We start from the raw sequence: 26,749 nt of genomic DNA, 5'->3' as shown, positions 1-26,749 counted from the left end.
CATCCAGCGCACGTCTCTTCTCTATCATCTTTTATTCCACCTTCGGGGAGAGGGATTTTCGCTCGGCTACCTGCGGGCTGGCGAGGTTTAATGAGCGGGGTTGGTGGGGCCTGTTACGTGTCATCAGCTGTGCGGGCCAGGTCCTCTCTGCAGAGCTGGGCTGGCTAAAGGGGCGAGGGGAGGGTGGCCGGGAGCGGCAGGGAGCGGAGCGGAGGCCGTGGGAAGAGCTGGGCGTGGGGTTTGATTCGCCACCGGCGCTCTGGCTTAATGGAGCACGGGGGCCGTCCCCGCGGCCCCTTTGACAGAAAATCCGGCTCCTTGTTGAAAGGGCTCTGTGAAGCAGCTGGAAAAGCCTTCATGTTGAAATGGTTTTGCAGGTATGCCTGCTGGCAGGGAGGCATCACCGCGACCCAGACCTGTGTGGGTTCATTGTCTCTCCTCGGTTGGGTTTGCCTCAAATCCGAGCCGCCGGCGTGTCAGCTCTGGGGAATGAGGTGGGGGGAAAAAATGGAATGTTTATCCAGGCGGTATCAAAACGTAAATCCAACCCCCTTAATCACCAATTACCAACCCGAGACTGTAAAAGGGCAGTATACCATAAGGAGGGGGTTGCATATTGTATAGTATATAAAGCCCCAGTATTTTATTTTGTGGAATTGGATGAAAAAGGTTCCTATATAAAAATATTGAGCTGAAATTTTGCACAGTGCAGACTTAAGAGGCAGATGTTTTTGGAATGGATTCCTGAGGTTCCTGTTTTTGAAAGATTTTACAGCTGAAATCAGTAGTAAAACAGTTGAAAGCTTCTCATACAACAGACTGTTGTGGGGGGCTCTGCTCTGCCTTGTGGTGTCAAGTCAAAATGAGTTCATTGCAATGTTTCATGATACGTTTAATGTTTAATCTCCAAACCGATGGCTTTATTTTGTTTAGGATCATTTGTTTGCATTTTCAGGTTTGCTATGGAGTGTGTGCTGAATGAAGAGTCTAGTCTAAACTAGTTCCAGTGTTTAACTCTGTATAAACCAGTACTGTCTCTGCTGAACTCTGTAAACCTGTACTCTATGCTCCACTCAGAACAAACCTGTACTGTTTGTGCTGCACTCAGTAGTACTGCCTGTGCTGTACTCACAGAATAGACCAGGATCCTCCATGCTGCTTTTGGTATAAACCAGTACCGTCTGTGCTGCACTCTCTGAAACAGTATGGCCTGATATCCCAGTTAGTCCAAAAACAATACATTCAGTTTGAGAAACAAAATCATTTAACACAAATGTCCCCAATCTCTGTTTTCTGGAATGGAAATTCTCGCTGGACCCCAGTGTTGGGCATTCACGGTGCCTTAACAGCTGGGGATTTAGATTTTCTGGCATTTATGTGTGGAGGCATATGTCGTGCCATCATGCTGTATGCAGCTTTGAGTTTCTCTCGCAGTCCTGTGGAATTATGCACGTTACTTTCCAATTTCAGCTTGGCAGGAGCTTCTCTTGGGAAACGCTAATTAATACAGTACATTCAGCTCCACAGTTAGGGACTGCTATTTTCAATCCTCATCATACCCGTCAGCATTTGTCTAAATTTGTCACTGAATAAATGCAGAAATGATGAAGCAGTAAGAAATATATATGTCAGTATTGATCTTGCTTTGAAACCCCTATAGTACAACGATCTGCAGCGGTTAATGAGGATGAGCACACAGAGACACAGCCACAGTGGGATAAAGGCATGCTGAACGCTTTCACTGTCACATCAAACCAGACAATTTTTATGGCTATTTAACACATCTGGTAACAATGTAGAAGTGTTGAATTTTATTAAGTTATATTGCAATAGGAGATTAGGTGTGGTATTAGCACTGAGAACAGGATGTAGCATTATATCAGCAAAGAGTAAAGAATACTACACTATTATCAGGTCTGAGTACAAAATGGAACACTATGTCAGTAATGAGTACAGGATGGAACACTATATCAGCACTGAGTACACAATGGAACCTACATCAGTACTGAATACACAATGGACTACTATGTCACCGAGTACAGGATGAAACACTGTATCACCAATGAGTATAGGGTGGAACACTACACCACATCGTTGCTGATGTTTTACCCTTGTCTTTGAATCACTATGTTGTCTTGTTGTAGTATGTTTTAGAATTCAGTTTAGATTGTACTTCAGTTTCTATTTCAAATCCCATTAAATACATACTTTTATGAGTTGCCATTTTGGTAGTAAATATTGTCCCCCTACCTGATGTAGAAAGAAGCCATTGCAAACATCAGAAATGTTTATGAAGCTTAAAAATCAGGAATTCAGAAACAAAACATCAGCTATGCAAGTCAGTGTGGAAGGGACAGAGCAGGGCTATACTGACCAGTGTCTGATTGGACATTCTTAAACTCAGTGAACTCAGAGATGTTTTTTCTTGACTTGCTGAACTGGTCATTGTTACATTCACCAAGCCTTGTTTTCCCCTGATCAACTAAAATGGACATTATTTAATTTACTGGACTGAAGATGTCAATGAGTACTTGATTTCCTGTGTAAACTGTAATTGAGTTGTTTTTTTGGTAGTCTTGCAAGTGTCTGACCCTGTCTTTAAATTATTTTTGTGATCATTTGTTTAATTGGTCCTCAGTTGATTTCCACACAAATAACTAATGTTATGAAACACTGCAGTAATTATGTGAATATAACTGGCAGCATGGGCTTGCACATTTTGCGTTTTTGCCATAAAGAGACATTTATACTCTCTATATAATTACTGATATTTGTGGAAAGGAGAGAACTGGAGCTGCAAAGCCACTGTAGCTGTCACCCACTCTACAGGAAGGCTGGTTCCAGACTGGAACGGGCTGCGTCTGAGTTTCGCTCATTCATCGGAGATGACCGCTTCAGAATTTGCACCAATTACAGAGATTTGCAGTTTGAGAGCTGGCTACACAGTGAAGCTTGTCAGAGCAGACTGCATTTGTCTGTGCTATTTCCGATATTTACTGAAGAATCGGCAAGGGAGAAATACTTTTTTTAAAAAATTCCTCATAGACATATTAATTGCGTGGAGGTCTCAAGATTATACTCAGAAATTTTTGGATTCATGGTACGATTGAGCATTGTTAATAGCCATGTGATATAACTGGCTTTCTGCTTTCCTTATCATATAATGGAAACACTTATTATTCCCCTCGCACGAAGGGCTTAATGCGATCTGGAGTATTTCATTATGGGTGATGACTGGTTCTAAATGTCATCATACGAAAGGGGAGTCTTATGTAAGATAAGTAATTCTGTTGTAACATGTACTCCATTATAGAAGTTGTGCTGCTAATGACAGACAGCAGGGATAGATTATGGTGCTGAAATGCATATTGATTCAGTCCTGCTTAATCATCTGTTCTAACACTCTTGTGTCTCCCTCACCTTCTCTAGGTGTTCTATCAGTGTGCTTGATTATTTACTTCTTGAGCACTGTGGTTTTTTACCCATGCCCTGGCTGTGGTCATGAATTAACAGCATCTTAGTTGTTTGGAATGTGTAAACGCATTAATTTCCCTTTGGTTGAATGTAACTGCTTAGACTGCAGGTTTCTGCAGTCTCAACCGGGGTGGTTGATAGTTTTAGCGGGTTCCGTTGTAACTGTCAACATGAAAATCTGCAAGCCTGGTGACACATTAATGCTGGTTTGTTATTCAGCAGAGGAGCATGCTGTAACTGCTAGAGCATATGTTACTTACAGAGAGCAGAATGATTTCCATCTTTTGGTTGAGAGCGCTCTTTATCACCTGAATGGGAATACTTATTATTGAACAGTAAACATGACCAGTGCAGGGTATGCCTTCGATCTCTGTACTGAATCTCTGATATCTCATCTCATCTGAGGCGAGAGTAGAGGAAGATGTTTCAGACTAAGAGGGAGCCCCAGAGAATAATCTGATGCTGGTCAGGTGGGACTGTGGTTGCAGTGGAAATTGCATTCAGGATGATCATTGAGTGCCCACAAGTTTAATCACTGTTGCAGCGCCTGTCTCAAGGTGATATCTCATTGTAGCAGCTGTAGCATTATTGGCTCAGTAATCGGAAATCCTTATCCAAGGTAACTTATATACCTCACAGATTTGATGTCATTCATTTTATGGCAGTTATTTAATGAAGAACCTCACCATATTAAGCACTTTGCTTAAGGGTAGAACAATCTGGGATTTGAATTTATACGGCTATCTGGTTATAAGGATCTTTGTACACTACTTCACATTTCTACTTGACACATGTTATGACGAGGTATGAGAGAATACAAAATCATAAGCTCTGGATCTACAAAAGCATGATAGTTGAAGCTAGAGAAATATCAGGGCTCATATTTGAACCAAAAGTCTCATTACTGATTTACTCATTTGGGATTAAAATCCACAATTTTTCTGGTTGCTTGTCAAGACCTCACTACACCACCCCGCTCCCCTCTCCTGTTAGCAATGTCTTGCAAAGATGAAAAGGACATCTCTCTCGGAGAGCAGTAGGAGACTGCTCTAATGTGCTCTTGCCAAGAGGAGTAGCACTACTGTCTTTGCTATTGTGCACTCAAACACTCCCTCTACCACTTGAAGCATCGAAAGGTGCAGTGTTTAGACCATGGTCTTCCTCATCCATTTGCTAATTTGTTCATTTTCTACTTTCTACTCACATGCTGATGGTCTGGTGTTGTGTAAGGGCAGTTGTCAGGTCTGGATGAAATGTTGTATGAAATATTGGAGACTGAAAATGCATTAAACCAAATCTGAGGGATGGGAAGATCTTGTCAGTTTGTGCTTATGCAAGGACAGCTTATTGGTTGCAAAGCAATTTCCTAAAGACAGACAGTGCTGCAACAACAGATAAGACCAACATTTGTATGAGTAAGATACTACATTTAGAGTACGATGTTATGAATCTACTGCGTGAGCAAGATGGGAGCATTTTAAAACAACATCAATCCAATCTTTGAGATTTGTTTTCATTCTGGTCACAGCCTTAGTTTAAAAATGCAAACATTTTGCCTTTGGCTTGACACAATGTGGCCTTTTCATCTGGGTTTAATTACTGACCTTCCTACATGACGTTAGCATGTACACAATATTGTAAATATCAGCTTTAATTGGGCTGTATTTAAGTGTTGAAGGCCTATCTTGGTGCCCTTCAGAGGTGTGGATGTTGTCTCTTGCATAAGCTTAGTATGTTGAGCTATGGGAATTCCTGAGAAAGGTGTGCAAAAATATTCATTAGGTAGGAAATAGACTATACATTATACATGTATGGTAAAGACTTTCTCTTTCAGGTCTGGTAACATTCTCCCCTTAAATCCTAATTAATGTGCCAACTTTAAAGATGACCTCATGTTTTTTATACATTTTCAATGATAAGCACATAGGGCCAGAAAATGCTTTGAAAAATGAATTGCTTTCATTTTTGTTGCTTTTTTTTAAACCATCCTATTTGCATTGTAATAATGTAATAATGAATGAATACTGTAATAATGAAAAGAAAACAAGACTTGCATGCTGAGATCCATGTACCATATACATACATGCACCGTTACATTCTGCATGATCATTACATAAAACCACTCATGCTCATTAAAGACCTGCTGCCTTTTTAGACTTCACCAAAGTGCAGAATTAACTAAATTCATCCCTGTCACTGCTATAATGGAAACTCCATCCATCTTTGAAACATTTCTTTCATTCCTAATCTAGCTGGTCTCACTGTGGTCTGAATGTGCTCTGTCAGTTATGTCTAATCACAGAAGCAGCTGATTGGCTGTTTTCCTCTGCTGCTGAAGTTCCACGAAGCCCTGATGCACTGGAGGAATTCACTGGGGGGGAGAAGAGGCAGCCAGTATGACACAAGCATTTCTCTATTCTCTGACTAAAGTGAAATTATGCAGCTTCTGATAACACCTCCAACAGTTGGTCGCTTGTAGGCCTGTAGATTCACTGTACAGCATCTAAAAAATAAACATGAATTTGCTTATATCTATGAGGGGTCCCTGCAGTCTTGAATTTTTCATTGAGAAATCATGTTACAGCACGGTCCACTGCCCGCCTTTGCTAAGCATCGGGTCAGACAAAGTACAGAGCATGGTGAGTTTACTGGGTTACTAGTGACGGACTTAACCTTTTCATTGCCAGTCTTGAAAGAGAAGGGTCAGTTAACAATCAGTAATAGGTAAACGGAAGCAGGGTGTAGTATTGATGACAATGCAACATTCTTCTTGGTGAATAAAACAATTCAGGCCCACACTTCAGACTGTAGTATGGCTCCGATGTTAAGCGTGAACTGTCCCCTAAATGCTGTGAATCTGTGAGAAATTAAACAAACCTTCATCATACCTCCCCACCTCCACAACGTCCCATCACTGTTTACAGACTGTTTCAACAGAAATCACAAATGGTTAACCAGTAGAGCTGCCCTTTGCCGGTGGAAAAGTCAGGAATACAAAATCTCATAACTGTTGGAAAATTGAATATGCTTCAATGTTAAAACCAAAATTGTGCAATAATGAACCCGAGAAGTTAGTGTTGTGAGTGTGAATATCTATAATTCAGAGGTAAAGGGCAGGAGCTGCAGATGGTGGATGTGAATAAATATAGTTTTACTAATAAGAGGGACTGCATTTCTCAACACCATCAGCATAACTTGCTGTCTCTCACCCTGCCATTTCAATGTCAAATGCTCAAACTGCTTTCAGCATATGCTGTGTGTGTGTGTGTGTGTGTGTGTGTGTGTGTGTGTGTGTGTGTTGCCATTTGTGGGGATACATTATGGGCATCATCCCTGTGAACAGAGAGACACAGGACTTGTGCATAAAGGCAGATTTTTTTTTCCTTAGACAAAATCACATGCATTGTAATTTAATAATGCAGTGAACAAATGATCAATATTTGCATTTAGTTAATATTGATACCTCAATTGAACCTCTGACAGCAATATTCCTATACAAAGTTTAATGATAAAATACTTAAATCTCATGAAACAGTGCTAAATAATGCAAATGCACTTGCTTTGTAAAAGTAAATATATGTTCTTTACATTATGCAAAAGCCACAGTGAAGAGGTTTGTTAATAAAGTGCCTTTTAGATAAACCTGTTAAATGAGAATGAGGTTCGCAAGACACTGCTTTTGCAGCAACTACGAAGTAGTGAGCGACCTCTTGTTCTGGATCCCTACCCATGGAAGTAGAGGACAAGGGAGACTAGCGTATAACCACATTGGCCAACTAAACACAGGGCTTGACGGCATCAAGGAGATCCAAAGTGTTATGGGCTGCTGTGCCGCCTGGAGGACCATCATTGATCGAGACCAGAGGATGGCTTGATCAAAGTTAAAAGAAGTATTAAATGATAAGTCTCTCGCTTTTGCTTTAATATTTGTAATAAATGGTAGTGTAGGATCCTTATGGCCGTCTAATGCAACAGGTGGTCATTCTGGGCAAAAGATGAAATATAAATTCTGTTTGAAAAATAAGTTCTGTTCATAATAAAATGCATCATAAGGTCATAAATATTATAAGGAGGGTAGAACTGGGAGAAATGAAAAGTAAAGTAGCATATTTGTTGGAGTTTGCAATTTTAAATCAAACCAGAATGGGTGAAGGCTTTGGTGCAGTATGCACATAAGAGTCCAAGCTTTGGCAGTGGTGATTACAGATTTAACTCCGGTGAGATGTGAGTGTTAATGCAACTTAATGGACAGTATGTTCACATTTTAAATTTATTTATATTTATTTCACACTAAGGCCACATTTGATGTTATTTCTGTGGTATTGTTGGTAATAATAATTTACATAATCCCCCATTTTTTGATGTCCTAGAATGTGTCATTGTATATGCTGTATTGTCTATGTTTCTAGAAAGAAAATTTTCCATTTAAAAATAATATTATGGAATTCTTTGTTAACAAAGGTTTACCTGTACAGGTGTTGGTATGTTCATGTAAGTATGTATGTACAGTATGTATGTATGTGGGTATATGTATATAATATTCAGTGTCCTTTGTATTTATTCATACCCCTGCCTAAATCTGAGTAAAAATGTAAAGAGGGAGAGGAAAGGGAGACTCATTGAACAGTGAACTTTGCAGGCATCCCAGCACTTGCCTGTTTGCATCCTGTGAAGGTACAGGTACTACAGGTACTGGTACAGTACAGGTAAAGCTCTCAGGTATACACTACAGGCTATTGATACATACAGACAGGGACCCAGACAGTGCTCTCTGTGTCTGTATGAGTGAGATGCGTGCTCTCAGGTGTGCAAAAAAAAAAAAACAAAGCACAGTCTATCTCGGTGAGGGACTACTTTTCTTGCCTTGCTGCACGACCTGCTGTGAATGCTGACGTCAGACTAATGCCTTCGGTACGTAATGTGGTTACCATGGTAACCGAAAACCCTGTAACACTGCTGCCTTATTTAAATCCCCTAATGGACCCTGTACCTCAACTAAACCCCATAGCTGTGTCGCTACCTTGGCAAAACCCCATAACGCTGTCGTTGCCTCGGGTAAGCCTCCTAACACTGTTTCTATCTTGGTTAAACCCCCTAACACTGTCACTGCCTTTGCCAAACCCCTGAACACTGTCGTTGCCATGGCTAAATCCCCTAACACTTTAAACACCTCATATAAATCTCTTAGCATTTCCTTTACCTTAGCTAAACCCATTAGCATCATTATTATTTTTCTTAGCTACAGCCCCTAACACGGTCACTACCTTAATTAAATTGATACCTAAATTGAAGGTCATTAATATCATTAATATAAAATTAAGCATTCAAACAGATAGTAGGAAGGTGTTTCTTCTATACATTTTGAATATCTCACACAGTCAGGGTCCCCTCAGTAAAACTGCTCAGATCTGTTAAGAGAATACAGAGGATGGTAAGGCATATATCTGTGGCATTTGTGTATGTATGTGTGTGTGTCTGTCTCACTCCTTTGTGTGTAATAGAGCGTAGCAAAGCTGACTTCATTGATTAGTCTTACCCTGTGAGATGCTAGAAGAATATTCAGACTGGAGGTGGGTAATTTGTAGGCAACGATGTTAACCCCCTGCTATCATTTTATGCAAGACATGGATATTTTTTGTGTAGCATTTTAACACGCTCTGTGTTTGTTTTTACAATGATATTTTATATTTTAAATTATGTTTAATTATTGTTATGTGCTATTCATTTATTTTTAAATATTGTGATGTATGAGTTGTACTTGTGCTGTGAAGTACTTTAGATTGCAGTTTTACCATATGAAAGGATCTCTACTGCTACTACTACTACTAATACTACTACTACTAATCATAATAATAACAGTAATAACAATGTCAATAATCATCATAACAATAACAGTATAAATAGTATTGTCTTATAAGAACAGTCTTTGTCACATCTCAGTGAAAGATGCCAATTATATTCAGACTTCAGAAAAACTCATAAATGAATTTGGCGTGTCAGAGTGTTTTCAGAACTTTGACACCCTGCCGTAAAGCTGAGGTCTGCCATTGGCTGCCCACAGAGACAATGGAACACTCCGGGATTTAATGTGTAGGGCTCAGCGCTGATAAGTATTTGCATGAAATCCCTGTCTGTAATATTCTCCAGCCCACCACAAATTTGAGGGCTGTCACTGTAATGCGTTTGTTTTGATTTGGTTTAAAATCCAATTTGCAGAAGAGGGGTGGATTAAAGGAGGGCCCCTCTCTCAGCCCGTTTCTCTACAAATCGCAAAAGCGTTTGCTTGTGTTGCAGCATTGTATGCATTATTTTTGAATGATGAGGAATATGATTATGTTTCATTTGGGAAATGTTTGTTCTGCTTGACTACTCGGAAGTGCCTGCACATGGCTCTCCATCTCAATTAGATTTTGGACAGAATTTAATCCTGCTTTGTGTTGACACGGGAGTGATGATCTTTTAATTAGTTCACACAACAATTTAATCCTTTGGAGGGTAATATTCGCTGCAGCTGGAGGACTGTCATTTACTGGCAGGAGCGGTTATGAGCGAAGGGGTTAGAAGCAGAGGCAGAAGTGGTGCAGTTATGAGTTGATGTTGGGACGGGTTAGGAGTGGTGTGGTTAGGAGTGATGTTGGGAGAGGCAGGGAGTGATGCAGCTAGGAGTGATGTTTGGAGAGGAAAATAGTGATACAGTTAGGAGTGATGTCGGGAGAGGCAGGGAGTGGTGTTGGTAGAGGCTAGGAATGATGCGATTATGAGTGACATTGGAAGAGGTTAGGAGTGGTGCCGGTAGGAGTGATGCACGGAATGGTTTGAATGATATCGAGTATGGCTAGGAGTGGTATGGACAGACACAATGTCAAAAGTTGTCACGCCATTCAGCTCCATTCTGGTGTCAGAATTCTTCAATCATTTATGAAATCCTATGTTCAATTTGAAATAGAAACACAGTAGTGCTTTCAGAAGTCTACTCTGCAATTCCTTTGCTGATCTACAACATAGAGGCTGCACAGCGGCGGGGTTCTGTGCACAGTATTAAACCTTAAAGAAACCTTAAGTAAACATTAAAAAACCTGAAAACAACAGCAAAGAAGATGCTGATGGGAGGCACAGTCAGTCAAGTGCAATGTACTACAAACTGCTGAATGCCAAATTCCATGGAAACAAATTCTGCAGAGCAGAGGTTGCTCCATGTTGACTCACCGAAGCTGAGTGCTTCTGCAGTGTGTGTGTTTGTGTGTATAAAGTACCTCCCGCAGAGTGCTTCTGTGGTGTGTGTGCATGTGTGTGTGAGAGAGAATGCATAAATATTATATTTCTTGGGTAATTTCACTGTTCTCTTGTAACCAAAGACTTTCTCTGAGTTTCCGTAGACCCTGTCATACTTTCTATTATTTAATCATTTCATTTGACTTTTTCAAACCGTTTCTTTCGCACCTGTACACCTGCAAGGGCACAATTCATTAGCCATGGATTTGCTGCTGCTGGGTCATTAAATGATTTTTCACAGTGTCAGTAATGAAGAGATCTAGCTGGTAATAAGGTTTAGCATCTGTCTGTCAGTGTGTGTGTGTGTATGCGTGTGTGTGTGTGTGTCTGTGTCTGTGTGTGTTTGTGTGATGGATCTGCCTTAGTCTTTTCCTTTTTCTCTCTCTCTTTTGAGAAAATTCTCTGTAATAATCTCAGTATCAGAAGTATCTGCACATATCAGCACCTCCAGTGTTGCTTTAATGGCTTAAAGCGAAGAACATCTTACTATGTAGTTATTTTCCCTTTTGCTGGTTACAAGTGAGTCTAAAAATAAAAGAGCATTCCTGCAGCCTCTGTCTCAGAGATGTGACTGATTAAAGAACATTTTAGCCCTCTGCAGAATACCTTGTATGCATCAATTACCAAGGAGTTTGAGAATTACAATTTGTGCAGAGAATTACAGGGAGGCTTGGCCAACGGCTGTTTCTGCTCTGACAGTTCCATTATTTTGTTTGAAATTTGAATACTGTTGTGTTGTCCTGGAGGAGCTATCGACACACTCTAATTTGTATGCGCGTGAGAGAAAGTGTGTGTATATGATAGAGAGACAATGTGTTTTTGTATGTGTGTGTAAGTGTGTGTGTGGATGCAATAAATACTATATAATGCTTCATTTCAAAAGCATCCCCCCCCACCCAGGACAGTTGATTTGGTTTCCAGCCTCTCTTATAATAGTCTTTGTTTCTTAGAGATGATTATTTCACACTAATATTCTCACATGGGAGTTATTTTAATTACGCAAGAAATGCAATTGTTAGAAGTCCCATATGTGCATATAGCAAGCTATATCTATAGTACTTGAAAATAAATATTTGAAAATAAATAAATACTGTAAAGGCAAAAGCTATTGCTCTGTTGTGTAATATGTGTGTGCTTGTCTCTATGGTAGTGTTTACTGTACAGATTAGATATTCAGATCAAAACATTTTCAACAGCTCCAGGATCAGTAGTGAGTGAGAACAGGGTATTTGTGGCCCTGGGGATTGCAGAGATGTGTCAGAACCAGCATCTGATTGGAGACCCGGATTAACAGGTGATCCATCTAATCAACAACTCTGATGGGGGGAAAAAAAAAAATACAGAGTTCTGTGTGTGTGTGTGTGTGTGTGTGTGTGTGGCAGTGTGAGGGAGGGGGTGTATGTGTGTCAATCAGCATAGTATGAAGAAACCTATACTGTAATAAATATCCTTTGGGGTACAGGTGAGCAGCAATACATATACCATGGGGTACAGATGCATAGTAATAAATATCCCATGAGGTACAGGTGCACATTAATAAATATCCCATGGGGTGGAGGTGCACAGTAATACGTATCCTATGGGGAATAGGTGAACATTCACACATATCCCATGGGTTACAGGTGCACAGCAGATTTTGCGTTCGCACTGCTCATTCTCCTCATTAAACCATCAAGCCAAGCCAACTACCCACACCTGCTTTACTCTTACATGCTACTTCAGTTGTACTGTCAGTCAGAAAGGTGACTTACCTCTCGCCTGTCAATGTGAACAGCGTAAGGACTTTAACATCTCCTGAGAAATATTGCAGAGGGCAGTCACAGATAATAAAAGGAGCTCTGTCAGTTATGAACATTTTAGGCGGAGACTAATGATCTCGGGGGGTGGGGGGGAGCCTTTAATCAGTGCAGTCATTTTTCAGGTCATTCGACCAGGAAGAGAGATCTCTCCGAAATATCCTATCAGTTCCCAAAGTCCTGTACCATTACAGGCATAGTCTAAAGGGCCTACTAACAGTAGCTGTGCTCTGTTTTCTCTAAGATCAATAAAGCTGTACTCTATTCTCTCTGGTGTCAATAAAGCTGTGCTGTGTTCTCTCTGGTATCTGTAAAGCTGTGCTGTATTGTCTCTCTCAGTGGTACCTGTGTGGTATTCTCTTTGATATCAGTGGTTGTGCTACTAAATACTAATAAAGGTATGCTTTGTTACTTCTGTGTTTGACTCTCTCAGATAACAGTATCTGTGCCGTTTTCTCTCGCTATCAGAGGTTTGCTTTTTCATATTACCCTCTCAGTGAGGAAATGTCTGGCACTAAAGTGGTGTGAAGGAGACAGCAAGTCTTCATGAAAAGGGAGTCAGCATTAAAGGTGTGATGGATCCTATTGTAATTCTGGTGCCTCTGTGCTGTATGGAAAACTTAAAAATATAAAATTAAGCTATTCATTATGAGCTCCATAAATGCCAAACAAGATGACAGGAATAACTGATGTCTTGTTTTCGGTCTTAAAGGAAAACGCACAATGTTCTTGAATCACATACCATTTGCCTGTATTGGGGATGGATTTCACTCTGTTAGTCTCTCATGGGGTAAGCTTTGGTGACAGACAACACTTCCTGTGGTGTTTTTTTTTTTTTCCTTCCAGGTGAGCTCCAGTTCCCTCTGAGAGAAAGCGCGCCCTCTGGAGATGTCTCGACACCATAACCGGTTTGAGCGGGATTTCCGCAGCGCGTGGGAACGGAGAGAACGCGGGGCCAACACCACCTGCAGCACCAGCGGCACCTGCACAGCCAGGCCTGGGCTCCTCCCCCTGCCTGTCATCCCCTCCCTGCTGCCCACGCCCGTCTCTGTCGCCACAGCGACCACCTCCAGCAATGACCTCGCCTGCAAGCGCGTGAACTCCACCTCCACAACCTCCAGCTCTAAGGTAGCTGGCTGCACCTATGCATTCTGCTCTCACGGTCAAGATGTCTTGTATGGGAAGAGTAGATCAGCTTACACAGATGACATGCCACCTACTTATATAGCTGGATATTTAGTGTAGTTCAGGTTAAACACCTCACCCAAGGGTTCAACAGTAGGGCACTTCATGGAAGTCAAACTGGCAACGTATGGGTTTTGAGCTCTTACACTCTTATCACTAAACCACATCACTGTGTGGCATGTAGCAGTGTCCTATAGCGTGAGGGACAGTTAGTAGGCAACTAGGCCATCTCATGATAAAAAAGACAAAAGACAGGTGTACATAGGTGTGTGGATACTGTGTGTGTATGTGTGTGTGTGTGTGTGTGTGTGTGTGTGAATATGTATGTATGGTTGTTGCCATTATAAAGAATTCTGTCTGCTAGATGGCGGCTATCCATCCGTCCACTTGTTACTGGCAATCAAAAAAGAGCATTATATTTCTGTGTCCAGAAACATATCAAACACTCCTGTCTGGACCATTGGAACAAAATCACTAGAACAGAAAACACCCTGGAGTGCTCCCAGACCCTGAACAGAAAACATACACCAGAAGAATAGCCAACTGTCAGAACTGTCATAAAAACAAAGCAGAGGAAAGTCCAAACCAAACACCACCTCGGTAACCACAGAAAACAGGCATGTGTGGCTAGCCCAAAAAGACCAACTAACCACTGCAATACAGGAGAGGTAGAGACAGAAACACATTTCCTTCTAAATCTAGAGAACTATTGTGAAATAAGAAACGTATTATTATTAGATGAATGTTTCCCTCCCTTACTTTCCTCAGATTAGTGACCCATAAGAGAGAGCAGTCCTGCTGGGAGAGGGACACACTGCCCCACTAAGGGCCCAACACACTGCCACCTGCTACAGCCTGAGGGACCAGCAGAGAATGGTCAATCCATTTTCCTTTTTTTTTTAGTCTTTTCTTTCTTTCTCATTACCATGAGAAAGAGATAGAGAAAGCAAGGAAAAGAGATAAAAAGAAGAAAAGAGCAGGAAAAACAGCAGATGAGGAACAGAGAGAGGGAGAAATAGAGGAAGATATGGAAAGAAATGTGGCTGAACAACGGTGTCTTTAAAGACACACACATACGCGCACACACAAACACACACACACACATACGTACATACATACATGTATGCATACCAATACCTCCACATACATATATACATACAAATATGTGTGTATGTATGCGTACTGATATGTACACATACATACATACATACATAAACACACACACATATGTGATCACACACATATACAGACATGCATGCATAAATAAAGTGGGATCTCTGAACATGAGCCTCACGATTGCAATATAAAATCTAATGTGAACTGTGCCATCTGTCTGTGCTGTTTGTCATAAAGAGATGAGCACCATAAACTAAGGCCTGACATTTCCTTTACGCCAGTGGCAGCTTATCTCTTGCAGAGTGGCACATTGCCGGAGGGGCAGTATTTCATACATATAACATTTGATCAAACGATGCAAATGAGACGGCAACTTGTGTATGGCATAATTACAGCGCTGAACATGCGTCACCTCCACCATTTAAGTCCATTTCAAGTACCTTTGACACAAAGACTGAGATTGGGATAAAAAATGTTTGAAGCCAGATTGTATGACAAGGACTGGAACAGTCAATTTCTGGATGGAAGTATTCTTATCACATTGTGTCTCTGGTGATATTTACTCCAAGTGAAAAATCTCCTTAATGGACGTCCTTGTCACACACAGGGAACTGACGTCTTCTCTCTAAGGGTGTTTTCAGACTTGGTCCGTTTTGCTGGCCCAAACTCAAGTGCAATTATTCCCCCCTCCCCCGGCCCCCACTGGTCTCCTTTCACATTACATTAACCCAGGTCCGTTTACGTCATCAACACGTAAGGAATATGCAGCTTTTATTTACCAATGACACTAGGCAACAACGCAAAAGGGAGGCAAAAGGGATGTTTACGTCCTGGTTTTAGATTGGATAGCTTTCACACCAAGTGCAAACCACACTGGAGTTCAAGTGAACCGTACTTCAGACCCCCGTTTTCTGGAGGGCTCGGGTACTGTCCCTTGGCGCGCACCCGAGTTCGGAAAACAGCTTTCACATCAACAAAACGAACTGAACTAATGGCTCAAGCGGACTCGGGTCCGGACCAAAAGCTCTAGTGTGAAAGCACCCTGAGCTAAACGCATTCATCAGGCAAACCCTGCTTTTTAAGAGAATAACAATGAACCACAGGCATTTATATTTTCATGTTTGTCCACGGTTGTCTGATTTTAAAACGTCCAATGATCATCAGCACATTTTGGAAGGGGTTGCCAAGAGATGCCCCTGTGGTCATGGTTCAGTGATTATTGGGTAAAGAGAGAAGAAGAAATCAGGGGATATGGAAAAATAATATAAGAAGAATACGTTCACATGAGTATCTTTCAGAGTAGTATGAAGACTTTGAGAGTAATATTAAGTAATTTTCTGAGAAACATTACGGATAATGTTGGGAGTAACATTCAGAAAAATATTCAGAGTTGCATAAAGGGTGACTCTTGTTATACGTTGAGGTTGTGCATGAGGTTTAGAATGTCAGCTGATTTAAATTTCCTATTTGAACTAACTTTTAAGATGCAGTTATTTAGTCAGAAATGTGTAAATTCTGTTTCAAATGTCATAAAGATTTTAACAGAGAATTTAAATTTGAAATCCACAGCCAGTCATAGTCAAAGAAATGTGTGAAATTTTTGAAACAGATTTAACATTATTCTAAAAATATGTTTTCTTATCCTGGAACTTCTTGATAACTTCATGTAAATGGTGAATTCTCACACTCCATACCAGTGAATGTGAAAAATGAATCTTTTTGGTGCCTGAGTTATGACTTGAGCTCGTTGGAGAAATACGAGTGACTAGAGAATTGTGAAGTACTGTGAATAATGAAGTCAGACATTGCTGGTGTGCAAATATGGTATTCTAAAAATTCTGACGGCCTTGCAGCAAGGTTGCTGAAAAGGAAGGTTTTTTAAAAATGTGGAGCTTTGAGACTTGAGTAAAATGTTGAATGGCTGGATACGACAGCTGTGCAAAAGATGGGGGTTTCAATTATGCAGTCTGACAGGAAGTCCTCATCATTCATTTTTTTAGATTCAGAACACATTCCCTGCTGCTGGAAGTAACAGCCTTTTATCCTTTACGTCTGTATCTACTATATGTCATTTGACAATGGCAAACTTATAACCAGCGGTTTATATTGAGTGTTGGTTATTGAATCGTTACCATTCTCTTGTGATTTGTATGTATTGAAAGGTCCATTCATGATGTCAACACTGGTGAGGGTATCAAGTCAGATCTGTCTAAGTGAAAAATTCATTCATTCATTCATTCATTCATTCATTAGTAAATTGTATGATGCGGCTCTAAATGCTGTTGATGTGAAATGAGACGATTAGCAAGACAAATACAATCTTCCAGCACACTCACATGCAGCTAATTTTTGTACTACAAGTCAAGTGGAAACCAACTGGAGGATAGGCACTACTCCATTGATGGCATCGAAGCCACTATCAGGTGTCAAAAAGTCAGAGGGTGCCAGAGGGGGAAACCATTGGCGATCTACCTACACCTGTCCATTTTGTTCCGGGCATTGTAGGCGGATGACACTGCTGTTTTTAAACCCAGTCCACAGAGCTGTGCTTTCAAGATGACTGCCTTGCCAGCTGAACCAGTCAAGAACCAAAACTGAGTACATTTAAAACCAGTGGGAGAATGTTTTAATTAAGACACAATGGGTTTGTGAATGTCAAACTCAGTTGAGCATGAAGAACGTGGGCAGGATTTTGAAGATGAGTAATGCTTGCCACTGCTTTGTCATCTGCCACCCCAACTGGCTTGGACTCAACATGAGGGGACTCAAGCGCACTTAACAGCAATCCCTCTGAGTTTCTCATAATGTTTGTTTGCTTCCTCGTCAATTTCATGATTAATGTGAAGGCTCTTAGCGATTCATTAATTTTAAATATATTCACCCTTATCTTTTTACATCTGATAATGATTTTCCTATTTGGAGTTTCCCATATCAGCGTTCAAATGGGCAGAATCATTTAATTGTAAGAGAGAAACGCAATGTTACATGAAACTGTGGGAAGCATTTAATTGATTTTATCTCTCAAAGCGGTCTAGGGGGAGAGGAATGACATTTCCCGAGTGTACAGAAAGAATATTTCTGCAAGGTGATGAACTCTAAGGACTGCTGACCGGTTCATGCATGCCTAATGAAATATTTACACAGGCCTAGGCCAGCTTGCTAATAAACTTGACCATTTTTTTTTCTTTGACATTATGTAAATAACAAGATTGAAGGAAATGGATTTAGATTGTTCCTGGGATGTGATGTATAATTACATCACTGCATTGAGGAATTAAGTCAGGGGGCTTTAATGAAGAAATTATTACCCGTAAAATCAATTTGTCTTGATATTAACAACGTGTTCATCCAGCTGCACAGCTTTGATTCTAATCTAATTTGTGATGAGGGATTGATCTTGCTGTGCTCCTGTAAGGTAGTCAGGGACATGAAAAAGCTTGATCAAATTTTGGGTGATAAATCCTTCATTTCAGCTATTTCTGCTCTAAATAAAACCTTTAAATTTGGCTGTTAATCCTCTCTGTATATTAAATGGGCTATTTCCATAAATATCGGTTGGAGAGACACTGGCCCACACCATGTAGCAGAATGGTGCCTGTAACCTCAGTTGGTCTTGGTGAAGGTGTTTTCTGGATGTGTTTCTGTAGAAATGGCACATTGGCAGCAGACTCCGGTGAAAGATTTGGCAAAGCAGTCCTGCCCATCTCTGCAGTTAGAATGCAGAACTCTGTTAGAACACAGTTTAGAAAGCAGTTGATATTGAATGTTTTTCAGATTTGTGATTTTGCTTGAAATGTATGATAATGATGATGATGATGATGATGCTGTTGATGGTGATGCTGATGATGATTGTAAAATGTTGAACCAATTCAGATGATATGTTCATGGTGCAATATTTTCCAGTTAAAACCCCAGACATAGACCCAGGAGATTAGGGCATCCCAGACTCACTGCACAGTGTGCTTCGTAAAACTAACTGAAAAATGAGTGTATGTGGGCTACAAACAATAGTATCAGCTCTGTCCTCAGCATCTTTCAGAAGAATTCCCTGGAGGTGTTAGTGTAATCATCTCCCGCTGTTCATTGAGATACATGTCGGAAAATACACTGTATCAGCTAAACGCATTCATCCAAATAACGTCCCCATTGTTCTCAGGCTCATCACCTCATGCAAGCTGCAGATAAAGACACAAGTGGGTCATTTAGACACTTCGGAGAACTGTGGCCTCTGTTCAGTCTGAGTACAACATGCTTTCTCCTAAACTTTGCTTAATGATTTTATTTATTTTTTATTTTTCATTTTAATTTCCACGGCTGACAAGGTTGTGATGTGATTTAAAAAATTGAAAAGAAAATGCAGTGGGCGCCTGACTGATTCCATTGGTAAAGGCACTCATTCTGAGTGCTAACTGGGCCTGTGTTTGTCTGGGCAAGCCAACAACTAATAGGAGCGGAACACAATTGCCTTCATTCCATGGGGGGTTGGCTGAGTTACCTCGGCTCATTCATGGCCTATCAATTGCCTAGACGACATGTAACTATCATCCATTTGGTGTTTGCTGGTGCACTGTGGGACTTGTAGTGTGAAAAGTCGCTGTTGTTGGTGAGTATTACATATTGGGTATTGGTGATGGATTCTATTTGTAGTGCTCCTGTGTGAGTATAGAGGATAGAAGCAGTTGGGCAAACTTAATGCAGTACATTTGCCGATTCTGAGTTTAGGGTGATAAATGTGTTGAAAAAAAACAAGTGTGCTTTAGATGAATGGAGGTGTTTCTGTCCCTCATGTGTACTGTCTGCTCCACAGAATCCGTCTGCATAATCCTTGCAGCACTGAAAAGCCAATCAGAATGAAAAGATGACACATCTCATGGTTTACGTATGGATTCTTAGCACTCATGACATTTAAAATGTTTTTTTCTATTAACTCTTCAGTGCAGAATACAGCCAGACTCTGCAGTTGTAAATGTGGTATGGAAATTGCACTATAGCAATAAAAATGAAAGGTAATTACCTTGCCACCTGTTTTTTTCCCTGCAGGTATACCTGCCAAAGAGGATGATGGGATTGTAAGCTTGGTCCAACAGTCAGCTCAATTGTGCACATTACTATTCATATTTACTTTTCGCTCGTATTTGAAACCTGCATGGTGTCACCTGTATTGCACTTTCCACCCACACCACCACCACTGACAATTACCTGGTAAGCCTAAGGACCATAGGAAAGTGCAGCTTTAACACTGTGTAGCAGTGTACATGTATTCCAATTTCACCATCTCAAATACAAATGAAGATGGGAGTAAGATGTGTTCTTTCCCCATGACATTTTATCATAAATGCTGGCTCAGAGCTATAATAAAGCTTTCAGTACACAGTAATGCAAACCTGAAATAGTAAAGAATTGTGAGGAAAAACAAGTACTGTACCTAAACCAATAAAGCTGAAGAGGGGCTGAGTGAAGGTACTCGTGGGAGAAAGCTGTGCAAAGTTGCTCTGTGTGGGCAGAACACAGCGGAGCTCTCCATGTCTGCTGTCTGCAGCACACGCCGTGTATATAGGTTCTGCTCACTCCTGCAACACTCTCAGCCAATCAGCTAAGCTCCTCTGCAACTTCTGGGGGCAGGAGGGTTTGTGGGGGACTTGTGGGTTACTGTTATTGTATAACTTCATTGTATAAATGAAATATAATTTGCTGCAACTTAGTTTAGTTCCCTCAGTTTAGAGGATGGAAAATCCCAAGGAAGATGCACGTGAAATACAGTTTATATTTTTTTTTAACAGAGTTTAATGTTTGCTTAATGTTAATTTAATTTCAGGGAGCATAGTAGACTGGCTCTCCCTGAGCAGGCTTTAGATCTGCCCCTGTGTTTACATTCCAGCTCCAGACGTCCATGTCTTGTAACCGCAGTCTGCTTGGCTGTAGACCACTACTCTGTCAGTTCATCATAAATTGTTCTGTGTAGCTTGCAAAGTTACCACTCCCGGTTTGTAACAGTGCTCTTAAGTGTGCTCTGTGCAGGAGCCAGTAAAAACATGAAAGATGAATTGAAGAAATGTTCCTCGAAAAGACGAGCTCTCCAATCTGGGCAGTCTCAATTACTTCAAAGCAATGCCAGTGTCACTAGTAGTTAGGACTATAAATGTTTATTACTTTCAACATAAAAAAAGATGGTATTGATAGCTGTTGGGTAACAGCCCTAGCTAGACATTTTAAAAATATTTGTCGAAAGGAGCACAGCAGTCAACTCCAAAGTTCTTCTTTCATCTGTATTGCAAGTTGTAATTCAAACACTGATTAATTTCAGATGTTGTTTGTATACCCATGGCTAAACTTCTTTAGGGTTTCTGCCTCTGTTTCTCATTGAATTTTAGGTCCCAGTTCACACATTGATACACTATACCATACAAGTAGTAATGAGGGGACAGACATTACAGTACCTTTCAGAGGGCTTGTCTCCACATGTGCTAACAGCCTGTCTCTTAGACAGGGAGATTATTATTATTATTATTATTGTTATATTTATAAGAACTACTGCAAACACAAATGTTCTTTTAATTTGCCTGTGGAATATTCAATCCAAGAGACAGGACTACATAGAAATGCGACTGAATTGACGTTAGTTTGGTTCATTGCAATGCGTTATATATTCTGGCAGGCATGGATGTCTGATGAGGATAAGCGCTTGCGACCAGAAGACAGAGACTAAACCGCGGTCTCCCACGCCACACTGCAGCAGCATTACAGTGAGCCAGGAATATACCGCTGTGTGACGTCACCCAGTCAGATAGGTCTAATTGCAGAAACATGTCAGTATGAACAGCGCAAATGTAATTAAAGCGCACCATCAGCGTTGCTCTGCAGCCGTGCTGTTTTGGCGTCCTCATTGCGCGTGGAAGTAATCGCTGCAGATCAGGCATTGTGATGGATGGGCCCGCGCATTGCTTCACTTTACACCATAGTGGGATTTTGAGACTTATTTGGACACAGAGGGGAGCAGTGGTAAAATGGCCTAGAGATGAAAGGAGCCCAGAAGTGGGTGCAAATGGAAAGCGTTAGCCGCGAGAAGCGTTTGTTTCTTATTTTGTCCCTCTGATGGGAATGAGGTTTATCATTAGGCTGTAAACATTTACATCTTAAACAGGATGGACGGAGGGGGGAGGCCCGACATTCACAGCAGTCAGACGGAAATTCAGCTGCCAGCACTGAATGTTTATTTTACTCTTTTTTTTTATGTGTTGACCCAAACGTTCTGTTGAGCCACTGCAGCAGCATGCAGTGGAAATGTTTATGTTGCTACAGTTTCCCGGGCTAAGACAAAAATACTTTGCATAAAAGGGCTCAATGTGTCAGTGTGTGACCGGTTAAAAGCAAAGCGAAGGTGTAGAATTTGGAGCCCCACTTTCCCCTGTTGCTGGTAGCGTAGCTTGATCTGCGTTGTCATTTTTATACTTCATTTATATATATATATATATATATAATATAGTATATTTTATATAGTATGTTCTATAGTTGTAAAAGGCTGATCTCCCTTCTGGAATCCATGTATGATTTTTAGATTTTGTAAAGATGACTTGCCACTGCACATAACTTCATTTAGGACAAAATTTAGGTAACCCTGTCTGTTGGAAATGATTGTAATGTTCCACACCATGTGCTTCACACATTGATCTTAATCCTAGACTTCTGTTAGAGAAGATTAATTCCTGTGTCACTATAGATAACACATCCTTGAAGGGAAATGGACTATCATAGTCCAGTTCCAGATAGTTTTCAGTTTGACACCACCATGTCAAACTTTGACACAGCAACATGGCTCCCCTCCTTTTCGAGGAAAAAGTTTTTTGGGCCCCTACATCTGTTAGAGACTATGACCAGCCTATGAAACACTCAAAAATATAAAGCAGAATACCCCATGTGTTTTGACTAACACAACATAATATTTTCATGATGAAGTTGCTTTTCCAAATTAACTGTCTCACAAATGTGCTGGAATGAAGGTCCTTTTCCTATATTTGACCTCGTAAAGAACCAGTTCCTGTTATGCCTTTGACACTTATTAGTCCACAGTGCATCATTGATGATACAGTGTGTCTTTGGATGAAAGTAGCCAGCTCTGATGCGGTGTTAGGCAGTAATGTAACAACTCCAAGCTCTCCCAAGAGATCTCTGCTCATTGAGAGAGTATTTTGATATTAGAAATGTTTTCCCAAGAATAACTAATGTGAAGTAGTTCCAAACTTTAAAAAATAATTAATCAAAACTTGTTTTTAATTAATTTCATAGAGGAAATTGATTTATTCTTCTGAACTCCTCTACCTCAGCATCCCTTTGGCACTTTGCTAAAATGGTAATGGCAAGCTAACTAGCTAAATGTCATAAGTATGCTTTTCTGCAAGATATTAAAAGCTTATAAGGAAAGAATATTTGGCAAGACTGTTTGCCGCTAGCTACTGGATTCACATGGGATTTATGGTAATTAAACGCTAGTTGTGAAACAAACTACACATTTATTTCCATTTAGTTTTCATTAAGGTACAATTCATGAGTGTGCATCATTTTTTACCAGAAAAAAAAACAATCTAATAAATAATAATAATAATAAAAAAGTATAAAACATTTACTTCTCCCTTTAATGTCCCAACAGTTTGCTATCTCAATCATAATCATCTGAGCCTTAAGCAGACACTCTTTATTCTTCTATGACAATGATTCTGTGGAACAGTCCATTGATCAAAGGTCCAAATCATAAGATTCTGTATATCAACAGTGACATTTGGGAATTCCTGCTTTGTTGAATGTAACTAGCTAATTGGCATGGAACTTGACTGATAATTAAGCCTCTCGCCAAAGACTGTAGTTATGTAGGCAATTTCTACCACTCATGTTAGGCCTCCCCTTGAATGCGCTGGCACCACCCTCCTTGCTCTGAATGGAAATTTGAAAACCTCTACCATAGTTGGTTCAGTCTCATTCACGGCTGTATTACCATAGCTCATTGGGTTCCATTCATGGCTATATTACTATATGTGGTATATTCATGGTGTATTATCATTTGTAGTCCATTCCTAAACTCTACATGCAGTAGCAGAGTCTATTTAAGTGAATGTACTCTGTAAATTGTGCTAGATGTTGTTAACTGTCTAAAGACTATACAAATGCTGCTGTTATCTCTAAATTGAAGCTGTGGAGTTGAAGGCTAGGTTTATATGTGGTTTGCTAACAGATTCGATGCGTTTAGTTGTGATTGTAAATGATTGTATTAAGACCTTTATCTTCTGAGGATGGTGCTTCTCATTACTGTTTTATTCCTGCAGGACAGTGTGGTTTGCCTGTCGTATTCTCAAGTGTGTCATACTGCCCAGCTTTGTTCTCTTTGGCAGCTGAACTTCTGTATGCATAATTAATGTGTCGTAACTACTTTGCTTTGGATAAATAAGACTGGCTTTCCAAACACTGTAACATGAATCATTGGAGAAATTGGTATTTTCTACAAAAAGCGGCTAAAAGGCATTGCTAGAATAAGGGGGAAGAAACTTTAAATAGCTCTGACACTCATAAATAACCAAACCTAAAGCTCATTAAAAAGGATTGAAAATTATTACAGAATGCATATGCCTATGTTAGTCATGAATGAAGTTCTTTCTAAAGCTGAATTCAGTGCAGCATCATAATGCACGTCCTTTCGAAGTGGAGTTTGCTTCAGCGTCTCAAAAACAGTTCATTTAGAACAGTTCATTTTGTTTGGGGGATGAAACTGCCTGAGATACAACGTCTCGTTTTTTGGAGGGGCCATGTGGGGGTGGGGGGCAGCACCTAGCAATCAAACTAAATCAAAACAAGAAACATAAATTACACAAAAAGCAGTCATCTGGAAGAACACTCACTTTTTTGAGTGTGTGAAAGTCGGGTAAAATGTCTGTTTACTTCCAGGGAAATCGCAAAGCTTTGCAGTCGGTTGGTGCCTTCAAACTAAACACCTTATTTCCAAGTTCATTATGAACCCTTGTGGCTTAAAATAAACATTGTGGCTTGGCTGAGAGAATGACCTGTCCTGTGAAATGAACAGCTCTTTCATCTGCTTTGGGGTGCATTTACTATGATTCACTTTTGGCTGAAGCAGCTGAAGGGGCCAAATCCAGTTCAGCTCTGTTTATGAAGGTTCTGAACACATTTCTGTACACGTGGACTGGTTCTGTAATGACAGTCAACAACAAATCTACACAGATTCTTCAAATAATGCACAATTACTGGATGTGTTTAGGTAAACCGTGTCCCCGTAATCCAAAACAGACATCAGGGACAGTGCTACATGCTTTCCTTTCAGTGAGATGCATGTCTTTGATCTTTTATTGCTATTTATCTTCTCGGGTTCCTCAGTGAGTTCTATGTAGGTTATAACTTTGACTGGGATTCTTCTCATTCTCTCCTTTAATGACAGACAGAACGGTGTTGTCTTAAGCTTAGCTGTTAAAGTAAAATGTTTTCGGAAAAAATCACATCTCTTCAAAGAAATAGCAAGAAATGTTTTTCCAGTGTCTGCTGTCCTTTTGTTGAAATGGGATTGACAAACATTGTGCTCAACAAACTTTCAGCAATGAAGAAAAAAATTATAATACATATCATTGATGGTCTGGGTGCAAATTGGCATCTTTGAAATGAAATCTTGGAATCTTTGAAAGGCATGTCTGGTATATTGTGCAGTATAAAATAAAAAATAATTCAGTACTTCAGCAATTATTTGTGTTTGGATGCAAACAATAACCTGACATTTAATGTTGGGAGATAATGGTGCTGTTGATGGTATGTCCTTAACAAATAGCATAACATGACCTTTAGGGTTACCTTCTAGTGAGGGGAAAGTGAGGCCTCTTGAACCCCATAATGGATGCCATTAGCATACTGTCAATCACTGAGTCATGAACCAGTCAAAAGACTTTCATCTCTCCATCAAAACACCATGGTTGGTGTTTGAAGCAGTGAGTTGATAACAGAAGATGGCTCCACCAGTAGGGGAGTTCATAAAGCCACAGTCTAAAGCAGCTGCTGTTTTTACTGCGTTCATCCTGACACCGCCCCCTTGTCTGTGGAATGGGCAATGCAGAACACTAAATACCTCACTGCAGGAAAAGCATTTCTGTCCAGCTGAGAATCACTGTATGGGTAGGTATACATTATACTGCGCCACGCAGCCTGTAGCATCCAGGAAAGATTGTTGTGTCAATGTGGATGAGAAGAAAATGTGATTCCTGAGGAAAATGCAATCCCTGGACAAGGTGTGCTTAAGCAGCCTGTGTAATGATGTTCATTAACCAGAGCAGTCTGCGGACCACTGTGATAGCATATGTATATTTGTTCCTTTTGTGTAAAAAAAAAAAAAAAAAAAAAAAAAAAAGGTCACTTCTCACATAACTGCAACATTTCTGTACATCATCAGGGTATTCTTGATGTTAGTATCTCTGTACAAATATATATCTTAGCAAAGCTAATAGATGTGTATTTGTTCAGTTCTCACATTACTGCAACATTTCTGTACATAATCAAGGTATTCAGTTCACCCTTTATACGTAATGAGTTGTTATTTCTGTTATTACTGTTTATTTTTTCACTGCTATTTCTTTTTATTCCATGGTCTTCCTACCACTGATATGCCAGTGACACTCAAATGTTTCTTGTTGCTTTATTACCACATGTTTAGCTGAGATTTCTACTGGGATGTCAGGTCATTACAATTTCCATGTGAGTCAGACCTGCTCAGTGTGCTGCATACCTGCGGACTAAATGCTTATCCCTCCAAGTTCTCAGAAAAATGCCTAGATGGTTCTACAATGTTCCCCTCCTGGAGCACTCCTGGGCCACAAAGAGGCTTATCTGTTCTTGAAGCTCTCAAGCTCTTCTTCACAGAGCAC

The 26,749-nt window shown here is 40.3% G+C and overlaps 1 protein-coding gene across 1 annotated transcript in view; it reads left to right on the top strand.

Moving 5' to 3' along the window:
• The window catches only part of LOC118787205 (kelch-like protein 29), a 109,714-nt gene that overhangs the window by 14,917 nt on the left and 68,048 nt on the right, over positions 1-26,749 (top strand). Inside the window, exon 3 of the mRNA XM_036542679.1 lies at positions 13,389-13,670. Coding sequence (XP_036398572.1) covers positions 13,431-13,670 — 240 coding nt within the window. The 5' untranslated portion in view covers positions 13,389-13,430. The remainder of the gene's footprint in view (positions 1-13,388; positions 13,671-26,749) is intronic.

Source organism: Megalops cyprinoides, chromosome 12 (assembly GCF_013368585.1).
Source record: "Megalops cyprinoides isolate fMegCyp1 chromosome 12, fMegCyp1.pri, whole genome shotgun sequence".
Classification (NCBI taxonomy): domain Eukaryota; kingdom Metazoa; phylum Chordata; class Actinopteri; order Elopiformes; family Megalopidae; genus Megalops; species Megalops cyprinoides.
This window is presented reverse-complemented; position numbering and strand designations above follow the sequence as displayed.